Genomic DNA, 18212 nt, shown 5'->3' on the forward strand with positions numbered 1-18212 from the left:
AATCCACTCTCCACCCCACCACTCTCCACCCCTCTGCTCTAATCGACTCCCCACCCCACCACTCTCCACCCCTCTGCTCTAATTCACTCTCCACCCCTCTGCTCTAGTCCACTCTCCACCCCTCAGCTCTAATCCACTCTCCACCCCTCTGCTCTAATCCACTCTCCACCCCTCTGCTCTAGTCCACTGTCCACCCCTCAGCTGTAATCCACTCTCCAACCCTCTGCTCTAATCCCCTCGCCACCCCTCTGCTCTAATCCCCTCTCCAGCCCTCTGCTCTAATCCCCCTCTTCACCCCTCTGCTCTAATCCACTCTCCGCCACTCTGCTCTAATCCACTCTACTCCACTTGGCTCTAATCCACTCTACAACACTCTGCTCTAATCCTCTCTGCTCCACTCTGCTCTAATCCACTCTGCTTTAATCCACTCTGCTCTAATCCACTCTCCACCCCTCTGCTCTAATCCCCTCTCCACCCCTCTGCTCTAATCCTCTCTCCACCCCTCTGCTCCAATCCACTCTACTCCACTCTGCTCTAATCCACTCTACAACACTCTGCTCTAATCCACTCTGCTCCACTCTGCTCTAATCTACTCTGCTCTAATACACTCTGCTCCAATCCACTCTACAACACTCTGCTCTAATCCACTCTACAACACTCTGCTCTAATCCTCTCTGCTCCACTCTGCTCTAATCCACCCTGCTCTAATCCAATCTACAACACTCTGCTCTAATCCACTCTACAACACTCTGCTCTACTCCACTCCACAACACTGCACTCCACAACACTCCACTCCACAACACTCCACTGCACTCCACTGCACTCCACTCCACTCTACAACACTCCACTCCACTCAACCACCCTTTACTTCACTGTATTCCACTCCACTCTATGACACTCCACGTCACTAATGTTTAGCCATGCTATACAGCAGTTAGCTGGTGTACAAGATGTTTAAAACACATTGGCAAACACAATAGCTCTTGCATAGGCGAGACCTATTGGCTTTGCCAGTGCTTGTTATGATTGTTCTTCATCCACCCTTGGGAATGTCAACAGACTGTTTTAATTTGGTAAACTTTAGGAACCAATTTCACTCCACTTCACTCATTCCACTCTCCACCCCACCACTCTCCACCCCACTGATTCCACTCCCCACCCCTCTGCTCTAATCCACTCTCCACCCCTCTGCTCTAATCCACTCTCCACCCCACCACTCTCCACCCCTCTGCTCTAATCGACTCCCCACCCCACCACTCTCCACCCCTCTGCTCTAATTCACTCTCCACCCCTCTGCTCTAGTCCACTCTCCACCCCTCAGCTCTAATCCACTCTCCACCCCTCTGCTCTAATCCACTCTCCACCCCTCTGCTCTAGTCCACTGTCCACCCCTCAGCTGTAATCCACTCTCCAACCCTCTGCTCTAATCCCCTCGCCACCCCTCTGCTCTAATCCCCTCTCCAGCCCTCTGCTCTAATCCCCCTCTTCACCCCTCTGCTCTAATCCACTCTCCGCCACTCTGCTCTAATCCACTCTACTCCACTTGGCTGTAATCCACTCTACAACACTCTGCTCTAATCCTCTCTGCTCCACTCTGCTCTAATCCACCCTGCTCTAATCCAATCTACAACACTCTGCTCTAATCCACTCTACAACACTCTGCTCTACTCCACTCCACAACACTGCACTCCACAACACTCCACTCCACAACACTCCACTGCACTCCACTGCACTCCACTCCACTCTACAACACTCCACTCCACTCAACCACCCTTTACTTCACTGTATTCCACTCCACTCTATGACACTCCACACCACTAACATTTAGCCATGCTAAACAGCAGTCACGCTGGTGTACAAGATGTCTAAAACACATTGGCAAACCCAATAGCTCTTGCATAGGCGAGACCTATTTGCTTTGCCAGTGCTTGTTATGATTGTTCTTCATCCACCCTTGGGAATGTCAAAAAACTGTTTTAATTTGGTAAGCTTCAGGAACCAATTTTAAATTAAGCAGTTCAAATGTTTTAAATGCACTAACATATTATGGCAATATTTGCATATATCTTTTAAGAAGTTCACTGTAATTATAACATGCCTTTTCTCTTAAAAATAAACATCCCCATTGCTTCAGTTCACTGCTTGTGAGAATGTTACCCTTATTGCAATACAATGCTAGTAACCCATTCATCTAGCCATCATCTAAAAGAACATATTCATGGTGCAAATTAATATTTAAACAAAGGCAAAGTAATATACAGATCCTGAATTTCTGATACAAGCATTAAAATGCAACAATAGGCATTGGTGCCTTAAGGTTACTTGCCAAAAACGATCTATTCATTTTAAATTGTATTGCATATTATTGCAGCATCATTGTTTATTTGCAGATAGGTATCAAATGGCATTAGTGACCCAAATTGCTTTTAGCAGTCTATAGAAGGCCACTAATAATTTATAGAACCAAAAAGTTTAAAATCAATAGAGAAAAGGGTAATTTGAATGGAAAATATTTGGAAAAACCCAGGTTTATGCAACTTTTACTTTGGTATGTCTGTCCTTTCTGCTGCTAGTTTCTGTTTCTGGTGAGGAAAGTGTTTTTAAGACTGCAGTACCGCCTCCTATCTACAGGGGCAGAGCTGAGCAAAAATATAAACACACTTCATGAGACACAGGTCCCCACAAGGCAATTATTTAAAAAGTTTCAAAAATCGACACAGATGTTCCTGGAGTCATGCTTTTATCATTTAGAAGACATTGCCTTGTGAGAACCTGGGTTCAGGTCCACACAGTGCAATCAAGTTCCCGCAGCGTGAGTGTGTTATCACACCCAAGTCCCCACAAGGATAGTAAGACACACACACACACACACACACACACACACACACACACACACGCACACAGACACACAGACACACACACACTCACTCAGTAGAAGGCGCAAGCCGAAACGCGTAGGTCATCCTTGTTTGTATGCACCTCTGCACTTTGCTGTTCATGGCCCCATGACTAATGGAGGCTCATTTAACTCTAAAAAACAAATAAATGACCTTGTTGCGAAGGATCTGTCTGTGCCGCTCTTCTGGTCGTCCTCGGGACGTGTGGTGAATTGGAGGGCGTTTTTTTGCGTGAAGGCTGAGAGGAAATATATATATATATATAGATGGTGGGGAGTAGGTTGGTGAGGAATCTGCAGATAGATACTGTATCCACCAGAAAAGGCATTATCAAAGGTAAGTCGCTTGTTCTTCTGATAAATACACCTACTTGTAGATTTCTCACCTTTTTCATAGATACCTAAAGCCATCCTGCTACCGGAAGTGGGTGCATGTCTGTTTATACAAAAACAATCCTGCAGAACAGACTTGAAGTGTCCATCCCTTCTCACTTCAGAATCTAAGCAATAATGTTTAGCAAAAGTGTGAAGGAAAGACCAGGTCACTCTTTACAGGTAATGATTACTAGTACACTGTTAGAAAGAGCGGAACCAGATGACTTTGCTCTAGTAGAACGGCCATGAATACCTTCGGGAGGTTTCTTGTGTGCCATGGCATAGCAGATCTTGATGCAAAGGATAATCCATCTGGAGATAGTTGGCTTGTGGATTGCTTGCATTTTATTTTTGCAATGTAATCTATGAAGAGTTGATGTCCAGTCCGAACTCTCGAGCTCTGTCTATGTAGAAGCTTACAGTTCTCTTGGGGTTGAGGCGATTACGTTTTCCCCCCTATTTAGTAGAGTGGGAAGGAGGATAAAACATGGAGAGAGTCATAGACTGACCTAAGTGGACTGGAGTAACCACCTCTTGTAGGAAAGCAGCTGTGATTCTCATCACCAACTTGTCAAGGGAAAAGGAGGTGAATGGAGGTTTCACACTTCAGGTTTGGAGTTCACCAACTCTTCTGGCTGAAGTAACTGCCACTAAGAAAATCCTCTTGCAAGTGTGCAACCATAAGGGGCAGCTGTGCAGAGGCTCAAATGATGAACACATAAGAAATGTGAGGAGTAAGTTCAGGTCCCACTGGTCCTGATGCAAGGGATGAAGGATGCTGAAGATGCTTTAAGGATGCTGTGAATTCAACAGGGGTCTTCGTGCAAAGATTTCTCGTCCACAAAGGTGATGAGAAGATCCTGGTTGCAGGGTCGACATCCCCATGTTTAATTCAGTTTTTCCACTTTTCTCATGGCTCTATGTTCGTTTTGTTATGGTTTTCCTTTAAATGTAAAACACAAATAACTAAACAAGTATGTACACAAAGAACGATTCTTTTCAGAACCAATTTAAAGGGTTTATAAAAAAGGATAAAAATATATCTTTCTTGTTTTGTATGCGAGTGAGAGCGAGTGAATGTGTTAAAGTGAGTCAGCGGGAGTGTGACAGAGTGTGAATGTGAGTGAGTGAAAGTGAAGACAGGTGAGTGATTAAGTGGGATTATACGCAGGAAGTATTGGCCATCTGTGCTTGATCATTGATCATATGGGAGAATGTAGATTTACATGTCTAAGTATTGTAGATTATAGCACTTGTTGAACTACGTTCTATTAGTACTCTTTAGCTATTTTTAAGCATTACATTGCTATTCTACACAAAGCCTATTGACTATTCAATGAAAATGAAGTATCACTCGTCTCGATTGTGAATTAAGAGTTGAATCAAACAGGTGTGGGTATAAAAAGTGTTTTTTTCTTGTGGTATGTTTAATGCCGCTTGACACATTCTTTGTGAAGCTCCCACTTTGGTTTCCAGTCACTTCAGCAAACTTACACTGTGGACACCTCAAGCTCACAGAAAGAACTCTGAGTGCTATTGTGGGCGCTAGTGGTGATGACATTTTTTATTGTTTTTATTAAAAGCTGGGGAATTTTTTACAGAAAAATGCACACAAGTACATATTTATCCTTGCCTGGAAAATAAAATAGTGCATTTTGTACAGATTATACTGCAATCTCTCTCATGAGGGTGAATGGGAGGAGAAGCAGGTCTTCCAGAAGCATACGCCCCTCTTTTCTCCAGTCCCCTTGGTTGGCATGCGGAGTGGAAGTGGGAACAAGTCCTCAGGAAATACATTTCTGTCTATTTTGTTCACTTGGAGAGAATACGTGGAGAAGTGATCCCTTATCTCCAACAGCAAACAGCCTGCTTGGGCAGGCAGGAAACACTTTTCATGAAGGAAATAAAATTGCTGTAGTACGACATCTTTTTTTTAAAACTAGGTATATAACTATATATGTTTACTTTAAGCTAATATGCGTTTTTCAGAAAACAAAAAATCCAGTTTTTATGACACTCTCCTCTCCTTTCTCCAAAACAATGTTCCAGTTTCAGTCCCATTTTGGGCCCTAAACTTCGGTTTCTTTAATAGCAACGCCTCCCCTCAGCTGCTGGTCCTGATCCACATTATCTTTGGTGGAGCTGAAGGTGGTTGAGGGCATGAAAGGAGTATGATGTGGTGGGGAGAGACTGAGGCCAAGCCTGCCTCTGTGTGCTCTTCTTTCAAATCCCACTGTGGAATTCAACATTGCAGAAGAATCTTCTACAACCTCGGTAAGACCTGGAGGAGAAAAAATAAACATTGTTAAATACTTGGTCTTGGATGCAGTAACTCACATTTTGCTTTACCCAACACCATCTTTAGGCAGAATCTGAAAGGTTAGCCACAAGCTCTCCATGTTTATGGTGAGCCAGCCCAAGTGAGTCCATGTCCTTTATAGGTAGGTTTTAATCTACAGTATCTACAGTATCAAAACAAATCCACAGGAAGGATAGCATCAGAAGCACATTGCTCATAGTACACTTGGTGGCAGGTCATGTTCTGACAATGACTGCCATTGATTATGAGATGGTCCAGCCCAAAAGCTTGTATATTCCTCATTCACACCGCACAATCCAGTGTAAACTGTTTCACCAATGCAAGGAGTAGCCCTAATGTCAAAATACACATCTCTTAACAACAAGGGGTTAAACTGGGTTCCAGATGCAAAACAAGAGGCTATCGTACTCTTTTGCCTCATCAGCTGCCAAATGCCCTTGGGACTCTACCACAGCCCAATGTTATTGATGCGGAGTGAAGAAGAAGAGCAGAGCTCCAGATCCGCATCTGAAGGGGCAGACGAAAAGAAACTGGCATCAGCACACATGCGTGGTGCTTATGTGCAGCTCCGTTCATCACTACTGAAGTTGCTCATACCACCTACCGGTGAGCAGGGGAACTGCTTTTTGAGTTTTCCAAGTAAACTCTGGGACTTTAGAATGGACACAAGTTCAGGAATCTGTAGTAAGTATCCACTAGTTTCCAAAATTATTTGTCAACAAGTTAAGCTTTCCAATTATGGTAATTTTCTTAGTCCTGCTTATGATTGCACTGACGTGTTTGAGTGCTAGATCTCTTAGCACCACCCACACTTTTCAAACAGAATTCATTTCTCAAAGAATTCAATCAAATAATTTAGCATTCTGTAGCCTATCAATTGACAACCCATGATCTGAAGGCTTTGAAAAGCAGTGAAGTAACAGTTTTTTCCTAAAAGTGAGAAAGAGGCTGTAATACTAAACCAATGTCATTTACCAATTCCTAAAATGATTTGTTGTGAAGCAAAGAAATAATCTGGAACCCAACATAGTACTATTTTTTTGAACTTTTCTAAGACGACATTCTCAGGACATGTTTTGGCTTGAAGTTGTGCAGACAATGGAAGTGGCTTAGGTCTTTGTTAAAAATGTAAGGTTCTAGTAAAGATCAAAGTGTCTGTGGTCAAGCTTTAAGTATCCTAAAAAAACATAAGATGTATGCTTGTTATTTTTGCTGTGCTTTAGAAATAATTCCATTTGGTTTCAATTTAGAGTCAACACAGAAGTCTTCTTACCGTCCTCAGCTACTGACTCTGACTGCAAGTCTCTTGTGAAGGAAGGATCGCCTTCCCCGTTGGGACTGTGAAGGTTTGCCCTCTGTGTGTTGAGCTCCTTCCCTGTGTCATGGACAAATGGACCGTCCTCCGAAGCGGCTCCTCTAAAAGACTTAATTACCCCCCTGTGTGGGGCTGTCATTTCCTACAATGGTCAAAAAGAAAAGGTCATGACAAAGAATACAACATGATTCGACTGAAGATAATGTACCACATTTACAGGATCTTTAGTACAACTGAACTTTGAGAAGAAAACATATTAATTTGAAAAGGGAAATGTTGGGAAGGATGGTAGATTAGACAAGTTTAACAGAGTTTAATTCCCTCCATCCCATACTTTCAAGGTTCTCTCTATTTCTCTAATGATAAGGGACAATGGAAGTTACTGTCCTCTTAAAAGGGGGGTGAATGGAAGTCTCAGAGAGGATGCTACTTTTGGATGCAGATTTACAAAGGAGGAGCTGCTGTGTTAGATCTGCAGCATAACTTTATTTTCTGTTCTTATATAATCTGAGCCCCCTGATATACCTGTTAAAAAACATTTTTCCATAGATTTTCATTTTTGATTTGTGTTTTTGGATCATTGGGGAAATAATTAATCTTTGGCAGACATTGCTGATCCAGGCTGAATTTTTCTGGAGGACATTTTTAAATATGGCGGATATGTTGCAATGATGATGCAATATTTCAGGAACCATGAGGCCTATATACTTCATTTTGGTGTCAAAACATTGGTTTTGAGGGACAAGTAGTCTTATAGAGACAAAAAAAAAACTCCTCAGAGCAGCCCTTCTATCATTTTCCAAAATGGCGGCTATAATAGGGAAGAAGAGACATATAAAAGTATGAAACAAATAATAATGGTTTTTAATCCTATTATGTAGACACCAAACAATGTTTATGATCTGAATATGAAATAAAATTATGTTTATCTCTTCCGTTTTAGACACATTTTCATAATTCACTTTATTTATTTGTTTCAGCAATCGCTTGTGGTTTATTAGCAGAATGTTGAACATTTGAGAAGAGCATATCAACAGGGACATCTTATTATAGGACAGGTATTGTAAGAACATGTATGTGTAAGTTCTGTGGGTAGAGGCTTTAGAAGTTTGTAGGTTTTAGAACCCTATCAATTTCTTCCCAACCAAATTCACACAGATCTTTCTCTACATATGCATGATCCAAAATATTTACACATCTTCTGATCAAGTAGAACGCTCTTTTAATGTGCCTGCGCACAGAATATGACATTGGTGCAGGTCACTTAGCCGCACTGATCTCTTGAACTTAATGTACCAAAGATCATCAAATGTGTGACAGTCAGAACTCGCTTTCCACACACATAAAAGATATTTTCTACGTCTTTAAAGTCACATTCTTCTTTTGTCTCATAAAATCCTTTCAGGAACTTCACAGATTCAGCAGTTAAACTCCAAGCTTTGTTCCAATTTTGCTCATAGCATAATCACCCGTAAGAATATGTGCCTTGATAAGAACACTGGCTTTCTCTGGGTCAGATTTCTTGTACAGAATATCAAGTGCAATTAAATGTCTTTTTTCTCCATTTCCATACCATATCAATCACTCTGACAATCCTTGAATTATGCTCAATTCAATTATGATTTCAATCCATGTTCCAGGACATCTAGTAGACGTGACTTTATATTGTTATTCACATATTGTTTGGTCACAAAATTGGCTAGTCGCACAGGCTCGGTCATTTCAAAGTGGTTTCCTTGCTGCTGCATGAAATGAAGAAGGCAGTCAACATGTTAAAACGTTCTCCTCTCTTTCCCACGAGTTTGTGGTGAGGAACAGTTTCACAATGGTCCATTCATTTTGCATTTGTCATCTTTCTGGAAACATTGCAAATAGAAAGGACTTCGTGGTAAACTAGCTGCCATTGAGTAACATAGTCACTTTTACGAGTCTGACCAATAATTCTGTGGGAGCTTTACTGTGATCTCGGGATCGTCTGTTCCAGGTTCATATTTGGAGTTACAGCATTAAACTTTAACTCTCTGTCTTTCACCACAAAATGTATTTGGATGAATTTTCTGTTGAGGTGTAGTTTTTCCACCTCTAGCTTCTTCACTCTTTGCATATACCAGGACCCATATCTAATTGTAGTGTATGCAATCGGATTTGTGAAACACAGTAACCAATGACTCCATAGTCTTGACATGCAGCTTCTAATCATTTTCCTGATCAGCATGTACCAAGTTTTTAACTAGAGCTATCATGTCTAAAACATTCCCCCAGTACTTGCAAAGTTCTGATTTTTCATCACAAACTTTGACAAACTCTATGAACTTGTTTTTCAGGTTTTCTGATTCTGAACTGAGTGTATTGAACATTACCTAGCTTTGCATTATGTCTCTTGACTGAAGTGTACCCTGTGCCTTGTTCACTTCTTAGATAGATATGCAAAACCTAATTTGCCATTCTTTTTCCAGAAAGCATTCCAATGCAATGTTTCTATAGCCTCAGATACGATGAGCATACCTAGTAACGAACAAACATAATGAGTTCTGCTCAATACTTACTGGACAGTTTTGCTTCCAAAGATTTGAGCCTCCATAAGTGCAATGTCTATGCCACATCCACTGAGATAACTTACTGCACACCGCAATGCAACTTTTGTCATGTGGAAAACACCCGTCATTGGATAAAGATCATCAAATCCTACTTGATTGCTCAAAAAAATGTCAGCTACAATACGGAAAACACATTAATCACAGACAATTGTCAGGATAGGCTGGTCTTCAAGCTGAACACGCACATTTTGAAAATTATTTAGAGCTGTGTATACTGTTGCGTAGTTTGTGACTGGGGATGGAATTACTGGTAAAATCCCAGCCTTCTTCAGTGGGACAGTATTCTGGGAGATCAGAGCATGAATTCCAGCCTACTGAGGAACTGGCTTTTCTTCATCCTTCATCTGCACCGAATAATTGATATGATAAAGTCAGTGAAATCAGCTTTGTGGACCGCAGCATCAGGTCGAAGAAGATACATGTCCTCAGCCACTTTGAAACGTTGTGGTAGACTGGGATGTGAGGATGGCTTGCACTGATTGCAAAATCAGTGAAAGCCATCATCACATCCCAGTCTACCACGTAAGTAGCTCATTTTTTTGTTAGACTGACAAAAACTATTTCTGACATTGTACATTCTGACCAGAGCAATCTTAATTTCATTCTTGTGGATCAAAACAGTTTTATCAATGTTGACCATTATTTCTCCGATCTCACTGAGTGTGAACCCGTAGCCAGCACTCAGGAGTGGCTTTAAAACGTAATTTGCTTTTTCAAAGAGTGCAAACTTAACTGAAGGCTGGCTGTTACATTGCTGCTGGGAGCTCATCGTACATTCATATTTTCGAATGTATGCATGCACGCAGTTCCGGTGGGCATACAAATCCACTGCAAATACATTCACTTTGCTGTTTAGAGCAGATATTCGGCTAAAAACTTCATTTTCGAAGAAACCCGCTGCAGTTAAAAATATATTTGCCCTTTGGTACTCACATACTCTGTACTTTGTTCTTTCATTCTCCCTAGTGTCCATGTTCTGGCTAAACCACAGATAACACATTGAAGGACCTCTGCTTTTGTGATCAGTTGTTGGAGGTGGACGAGGGATAGCCATTAATCTTCTAAGTGGATGGGTGTTGGGTTTGGTTGTGGTCGCTTTTTCAGAAAACTCAAATTCTTGTTGTGATTCACTGGTTTCTGCTATTTTTTGACAAAAAAAAATCCAGGCTTTTTTTCATTGTATACGACTTGCAGCACTTGTTGTTACAATGATAAAATATTTGATCCTCTTCACCCATCAGTTTCAAACTTTTGTGAACTTTTGCTTTGCAGTATTTCTGAAGCAACTCGAACTCTCCTCTGTCCAGCCGTAGTGGATGTTAGATTTTCTTTTGGATCAATTTGGCATATGACTAATTTTTTGTTGTTGAATGAGTCCTCAGATTTTGTAATTAACAACACTGTCAGGAGGTAAAGATCCTCTGCTACTACTTCCTTTGCTCATGTTTACGAATTTGAATCAACAGAAAAACCAAAACAGTATTAAAATAGATTACCAATATGGCAGCTAAAACACATCATTTTAGAGCCAGCATTTTGGAAAATGGTGGAATGTTTGCTCTGAGGAGTCATTTTTTATCTCTATAAGCCTACTTGATCCCCTAAGCCTATGTTTTGACATAAAAATGGAGGATATAGGTCTCATGGTTCCTGAAATATTACATCATCACTGCAACAGATCTGCCATTTTAAGAAATGGTGTCCAGAACAATTCAGACTAGTTCAGCAATGTCTACCCAAGCTAAATCACTTCTCTAATGATACAAAACACAAATAAAAAATGAACATTCCTTGATAAAAATGTATGGAGGTATTTGAAGGGGTCAGGCCTATGTAACAGTAAGAGATTGTTCTGAGAATCTACTCGACCTGACAGTCGCAACCTTAAAGATCCTGTGGTCCGGAGCGGCTTTTCATAGTAGTGGCAGGTTTGTTCAGGGATATGGAGGAATGCTGCACTTGTTCCCATTTGGGCCAGTATGTGAAGGAACAAAAAGGCAGCACGTTACAGAAAGGAGCAGATGCTATGCCAATGTATATTGCTCTGGGGCTGCCATCCAATGTTTAATTAGTTTTATTTTTTGTGAGAAGGGGCATTAAGAGACCTGAATTACCTTGAAGAGGCATGTTATCTATATTCTATTTGTAACAATTGGAAATACACAGTTTGTACCTAACCTTTTTATGTTTATTGTGTAAACATTTTATGAAATCAAACTTGCATCAAAAATGTGTAATTGTATTCATTCTTTTGCAGGCTACTATCATAAATGTGATTAGTCATGCAAACCAAAAAAACAATAAGGACAAATCACAAGGGCAATAGCTTGTTCTCCTAGTAATCTCCGTGGAGAAGTGTAAGTAGTGAACAGTCCTGCCCATGTGTCACATTCTGTTGCACTTTCATAAAATACATCCAATAAACATTTTTCATTAGAAAAGCAAACTTTTCAAAATAAAAGCACACATTTAGCAGCCTGTTTGTAGTCCATTTTGTCCAAATTTGATTTTATTTGAAAAAGTAGGCAGTTATTCTTCAAAACTATCAATCGTTTCACAAAAGTGTAAAGAAAGGAGTATGTTACTTACCCTGTAAGCATCTATTTGTAGTGTGTAGTGTGGCAGATTAACATACTATGCACACTCCTACCATCTAGAATAGGGCCCGGACCGTGCAAGTTGCTTTTGCACGAGAAAGTACATCATCTCTCCTCCCCCTTGAGGTATTGCGCATGTTCCACGGCTCCTTTTTAGATCATGTTTTTCCTCCGTGCGATATAGGGAAGGAGCATACAGTTTGCTAAGTTAGCTTTCCTGTATAACATGCTGTATGTGTGTGTATATTTGTCTGCATCTAATACCTGCTGGGGAGGTGAGAGGGTGCATGTGAATCTGCAGCAGCACACGCTACGAAAGATTCTTACATGGTAAGTAACATACTCCATTCGTAGCATGTGTTGGCTAAGACTGTAAAGCAGTACCTTGGTCTTGGTGGCCTTAGGCATGAGATGATGTGCTTCCTAGAAATAATGTTCGAAGGACTGTCTGTCCAACTGGAGCATATTGTTTGGCTCATACATCCACACAGTAGTGTTTTGTAAAGTGTGTGGGTTTATCCATGTTGCTGCTTCACAGGTGTCAATGAGAGTGATATTCCCGATATATGCCAGTGTGGCCCCTTTATTCCTTGATGAATGAGCCCTTGGCATGGTTGTTAATGCTCATTTTGCTTTGGCATAGCAAATGTGTATGCATGTGATTATCCATCATGCTGTTCCTGATTTTTATATGGCTTTACCTTTACATAGATTTGAGAAAGATGCAAACAGTTGCTGTGTTTTTATGAATGGTTTTGTGTGTTCCAAATAGTACAGAAGTGCACGTTTAACATCAAGTGTATGTAAAGCATGTTCTGCTGCAGTTTCTGGATTTTGGAAAGAAAACTGGTAACTCTAAAATTTGATCTAAATGGAAAGGTGATACAACTGTTTAGGCATTGTGTCTTTTGAATGGGCTCAACTTTGCTTGATTAAGGCGCTGACGGTGCCTTACATAGGGACGAACGCAACCTGGATCGCGAGTAGCATAGCGCATGGCACGGCCAAGTGCAAGCGTGCTCGGATGAATGCCGGTGGGACATGCAGGATTAGAGAGTTTGAACAGCTTCGTAGTTGTGCTTTGATTAACCCCTAATTTATGAGAGGGCAAATATAAGAAATGGACCGGCGCTTACATGAGGGGTGCCTGATGGAGTGGAGCACGTTTGCAGGCTGGGCCGAATGTAGTTATAGGCAGCTGCCGTACGAGTGTCAGAGGACGCAGGTTGCCATTTGGGATTGGGGCAGTCTGGCCTTTCATAAGGAGAGGCTAGGCAGTGATATTTAGGGATAGTTTAGAAGTGTTTTTTTAGTCAGATTCAGCTTGGTAATGAGAGAAGCAGAAGAACTCTGGTAGTTGAAGTCCAGAGATATTTTGGAAGAGTGCTATACATTAAGTTGAAGGAAAGATTTTGGATTCCACGGATAAAATTTAGACTGGTGAGATATATTCTGTCTGAATGGAAGGTAATGGTGCATCAGAAAGGAGCATTGAGGATAAGGTCCCGGAATGTGTCAGGTAGTTTCAACCTTGGCAACCCAATTAGGGAAGAAAATAGATGATTGTATGGAAAGTTTGGAACAGAAATTTGGGAGCAGGAATGAGGACAAGCAGCTCTGGTCAGTTGAAGGCTACGGATAAGGTGGCTGGAGAGAGTGGTGTTTGTAAAGTGACTCAGAAAAAGAAGTATATGCAAAAAGAGAAGGGCTTAAAGACAAAAGGAAAGTACAATTCGGGGGGGAAACTGTTTTAATTTGGTAAACTTTAGGAACCAATTTCACTCCACTTCACTCATTCCACTCTCCACCCCACCACTCTCCACCCCACTCATTCCACTCTCTACCCCACCACTCTCCACCTCAAACTTGAGTTGAGTGAGAAGGTTATGAAGGCCAGTAAGAGGGATCACAGAGGGGTGGCCTGTGATGACTCCTCCAGCAGGGCGGGGGCATTGTCATTTTGTGTTCATCTGATTTAGGAGACAGGGAGGATGAGGAATAGAAAGGAAAGGAGTAAAAAAAAAAGAGAAAGTGGAAAATAAACAGGTGGAGCAGGTGAAGGATCCCTTGAGGGATTATATGTTGGGCCCACATTTCATACAGCATCCATTACCCTGTCAGTAGCTCCCAGCACAGCATGTGGCGGAATAACTGGAGTTCTGGATTAGGCGGGAGATGCCTAAGGAAGTCAGAACATGACTTCGCTCTGAATGTCCAAGGCCATCTCTGGCCAATCTTTATTGTTGATGCCGGATCTAGATTCTAAGATGTTACACTTCTTGAACAAATCAGGGAGAGATCCAAGTCTGGAAAGGGGATTAAAAGGATGTCAGGATTGCCTTCTAGGTGTATGTGGGCTCCTAACAAAGATGTGTGCCATGTATGAGGAGACATATTTACAGGAGACTGGTGTGGATGTTTTGGTGCAGAGCATACGACAAGTCTCTTGATGAATATTGAGCCAAAGTTAGTGGAGCAAGCAAGTAAGAAGACAGGTCAGGAGGCTAAAGCCCTACTTTTGGAGATAAGTTTGTGAAGGAGATGGCAAAGTATTGACGTAGCCCAGATTTCATCTGGAGTCAGGCATTGCTTTATTTTTGTGCTTCGGGCAGACCGCATTTAAATTGACGCAGACTTTGGTGCAAGCGGAAAACACATGGCACATGAAACACGAAATGAGGCCTAGTCAAATGCTTATTAAAAGTAGCACTTTTGGTGCAAAGCACAGTGAAAGACATAAAATGAGGCCTGGTCAATGCTTTCAGTCTGAAATGCTTGTGCTGAATTAACGTGTTTTGCAGTGAAGAGAAAACTAGTGATTTCAGTGGCTATTTTAGCTTTGAGGATAATCATAGAATGTGTGTTCTCTCTTCCCAGCTCTTTTCCCTTATAAATTACACTCCCTGTTTCCTGTCTCAAGAGACTTTGGCTTTGTTGCATATTTAGACAAATACATATTCAGTTCATAACACATCTTTTTATAATGTGTATTAAATTAACCATGCACCATCACTGCACGTGGGGCTAAAGCATTTTGCATGAAAAGCTATCTAAAACATTAGAGCATGTTGCTATGAGTATGTATTAACTGTGTGTGCTTTGAAAGTTTGCACTGGTGCATGTTTTATGCTATGTTGTACATTGCGCATTTTTGCATGTTGTGCACAAATAATAGAAAAGCTGCTTTAAACTAATAGCTTTTGCTAGGAAAATAAATGATACAACGTATTAGCATGGGGGAGATAAACAGAAAGGGTTCTATTTCGTAAATGAATACTATTTTTGTGTTTGTTTTATTTTTGGGCCTAAGATAAAATGGCTGCCTGTGAATCCAGCAAGGCTGTGAAATTATATTAAATGAGAGAGCATGCACAGAAAACAGCTACATACTGCCAAGTGCCTCGAGTGAAGACCTAGTTCAAGGACACCGTAAACTTTAAATTCTTGTAGTCCTGCCAATGTACCAGTGTTTGTGGAATGTGCTTATCCTGCGTGCGATGTGACAGGAAAAAAGGAAATAGACTGAAACATTTTTCCTATTAAATGGTGCTGAAATATATGATTGTATTTATCATTAACGTGTTTTTTGTTATAACCGGATTTGCAATGAGAACAGGATGGTGAGACCCTCATGTCATCTATGCTAACCAATCAGTGCAAACTTTACTGAGAACCGCAACATTATTTGTGTAGTCAGTCAAGAATTAGAGTATAAATAATGACCTCTTTGGAGGCGTGTTTTGCTGCTTGCTGTTTTTAGGAGGAGGAGAGAGGAGAGGCAGCAGATGAGGCCAGACATCATATGGGTTAGGTATGTGAAACGTCGCGGGTGCAGACTGGGAGGAGATTTCGTCCGAGGAGAGACAGAGGAAGGTGGGGTGGCTTTTTGCTCAATTTTTCCTGAACGCCAGGCAGGACAGTAGTCAGATAACTGAAGCCTTAGAGAGAGAAGGAGGGGCTGCGTCTGTGGGGGCTTTTTTGCAGCTCCTGAGACAGAGGCAGATGAACAGCGCAGAGAGGCAGAGAGAGAGCTGAGAGGATCAGAACAGGTTTAGATTTTAGGTGCCAAACTTTAAATTTCATGCTTTGACTAACTGCTTTTGAAAAGATGCAGTTGTCCTATGCATTTATTTCTCTTCATGGGAGATTTTTGCCATTATTGATTATTGATTAGCCTTGCAAGACTCACTCTTTTCTTAGAAACTCTTTAAGAGTGATATTTTGCGCCACTTTTTCTTTTCTACATGTGATGCTTTATATGCAGACTGTAATATGTCCTGTATTAATTCTATTTTCCTATTTTCAATTCTGTAACCTGATTGATATTTGACTAATGAATAAAGGGTCAGAGAAACTTAACTTTTGACTAGAAAATAAAACCCTTTAAAATAGTCACAACTCTCTTTATTGACTTAAATATTAAATTCATTTTTGATTTTTCATGTTTATGTAAAATCTCCTGAAGGTAATATACAGTGGCAAGGGTCTAGTACCTTTACAGTGGTAAATTAGAGGTAAATGAGGTTTTGCATTGAGAAATGACCGTGAAATTACCGCTGCATCAGTATGCCATTGTATTTAATTCCATACAGAAGGTGCAGAAGGATATTAGAATGGTTTTTGGTGGGGCCGGGAGAATGCAGGGTCCAATCCCCAGCCAATTTGTTGGAATCACATGGATGTAATTCTCGCGTGGATTTAGACCCAGTGGATATCAATCAACATGATATCAGACAGCATTCTATCCCCAGAGGGGAAGAGGAATATTTACAAGAGACAGGAGGGCAAGACAACAAGGTATGTTTAGTAAAAGACCCTTTGTGTACCCCGGTACAGTTGGGTGGCAGACTCACCCATTTTTTGGAGAGATGGAAGGAAATAATGGCAGATCAATGGGTGTTACAAACAGTGGAGGGGTATCTCGATAGACACTGTAGAAATTCCTGTGCAGGAAAGATGTCAGAAGCCTCTAAGATTTTCTAAAACAGAAGAGAGAATGGTAGATCAAGAGGTAAAGAAGCTTGCGAAAATGGGAGCTGTAGAGAAGGCAGGAAATGTAATGATTGGTTTTGTGCAACTTATTTCTGGTCGAAAAGAAGGACAAGGGCATACATTTCAAGGAGTTGAACTACTGGCTACAGTATAATCACTCCAAGATGGAAGGGATTCATATGCTGTGAGAGCTCTTGAGACAGGGAGACTGGTTAACACATCTAGATTTGAAGGATGCTTACTTGACCTTACCAGTTGCCAGGGACCAGAGAGATTTTTTGAGAATCCATTGGAAGGAGATACTGTGGAGTTTCAAGAATCTTCCATTTAGTTTGACAGGTGATGAGGCCAATAGTGACTTAGCTGCAGATGAGAGGCTTCCTATTGATAGTGTATTTGGACGACATCTTAATTATGTTAGACAGCGAGGAGTTAGCACAGGAGCAAACGGGGCTAGCAGTGCAGTGTTGAAGGATCTGGATTTTGTAGTGAGCAAAGAGATATCATGTCTGGAACTAGCAAAGGAGATGGGATTGTTGGGCTTTCATATTTAGACACTGGAATGTATGTTGAGGTTACCCCTGGAGAAGGCGAAGATGATTTGCAAGAGAATGTTGATGTACGAATGGATAACTTTTCATCAGATTGCCAGGATGCTAGGGCTGCTGTCTGCGTCAATACAGGCAGTTTTTCCAGCTCATTGCATTATCGAACCCTACAGAGATTGAAGACCAGTGAGTACTGGAAGATGTAGAGACAAAAGGAGAGCTGGAGTGGTGGCTGGGAAATTTCGGAGCTTGGAATGGAAGGGCCATATTTGGTGACATTCAGAAGGTGGGTATAGAGTCGGATGCTAGTCTGTAGGGCTGGGGAGCAAGGTGTGGCTCATTAGCAATAGGGGGAAAGTGGACAGTTCAGGAGAAGGCAATGCACGTCAATTATCTGGAGTTGTTGCCAGTGTGCTTTGTGATCAAGACATTTGTCAGGAACAAGGTAAAATGTTGTGCATTATTAAAAATGGACAATATTGCTGCAGATGGGTATGTCAAGAAGTTGGGGGGACCACAGTCAAATACTTTAGTGGATTTAGCAAGCGACTTTTGGCATTTTTGTCTGAGCA

The 18212-nt window shown here is 41.3% G+C and overlaps 1 protein-coding gene across 1 annotated transcript in view; it reads right to left on the bottom strand.

Annotated features, from left to right (window-relative positions):
• Positions 1 to 5106: 5106 nt before the first annotated feature.
• The window catches only part of LOC146769594 (rho guanine nucleotide exchange factor 11-like), a gene marked incomplete at its 5' end in the record, with an annotated part of 243205 nt that continues 230099 nt past the window's right edge, over positions 5107 to 18212 (bottom strand). Inside the window, 2 exon segments of the mRNA XM_085640490.1 lie at positions 5107 to 5552; positions 6865 to 7048. Coding sequence (XP_085496616.1) covers positions 5341 to 5552; positions 6865 to 7048 — 396 coding nt within the window.

Source organism: Triturus cristatus, unplaced genomic scaffold, assembly GCF_964204655.1.
Source record: "Triturus cristatus unplaced genomic scaffold, aTriCri1.1 SCAFFOLD_374, whole genome shotgun sequence".
In the NCBI taxonomy this organism is placed as follows: domain Eukaryota; kingdom Metazoa; phylum Chordata; class Amphibia; order Caudata; family Salamandridae; genus Triturus; species Triturus cristatus.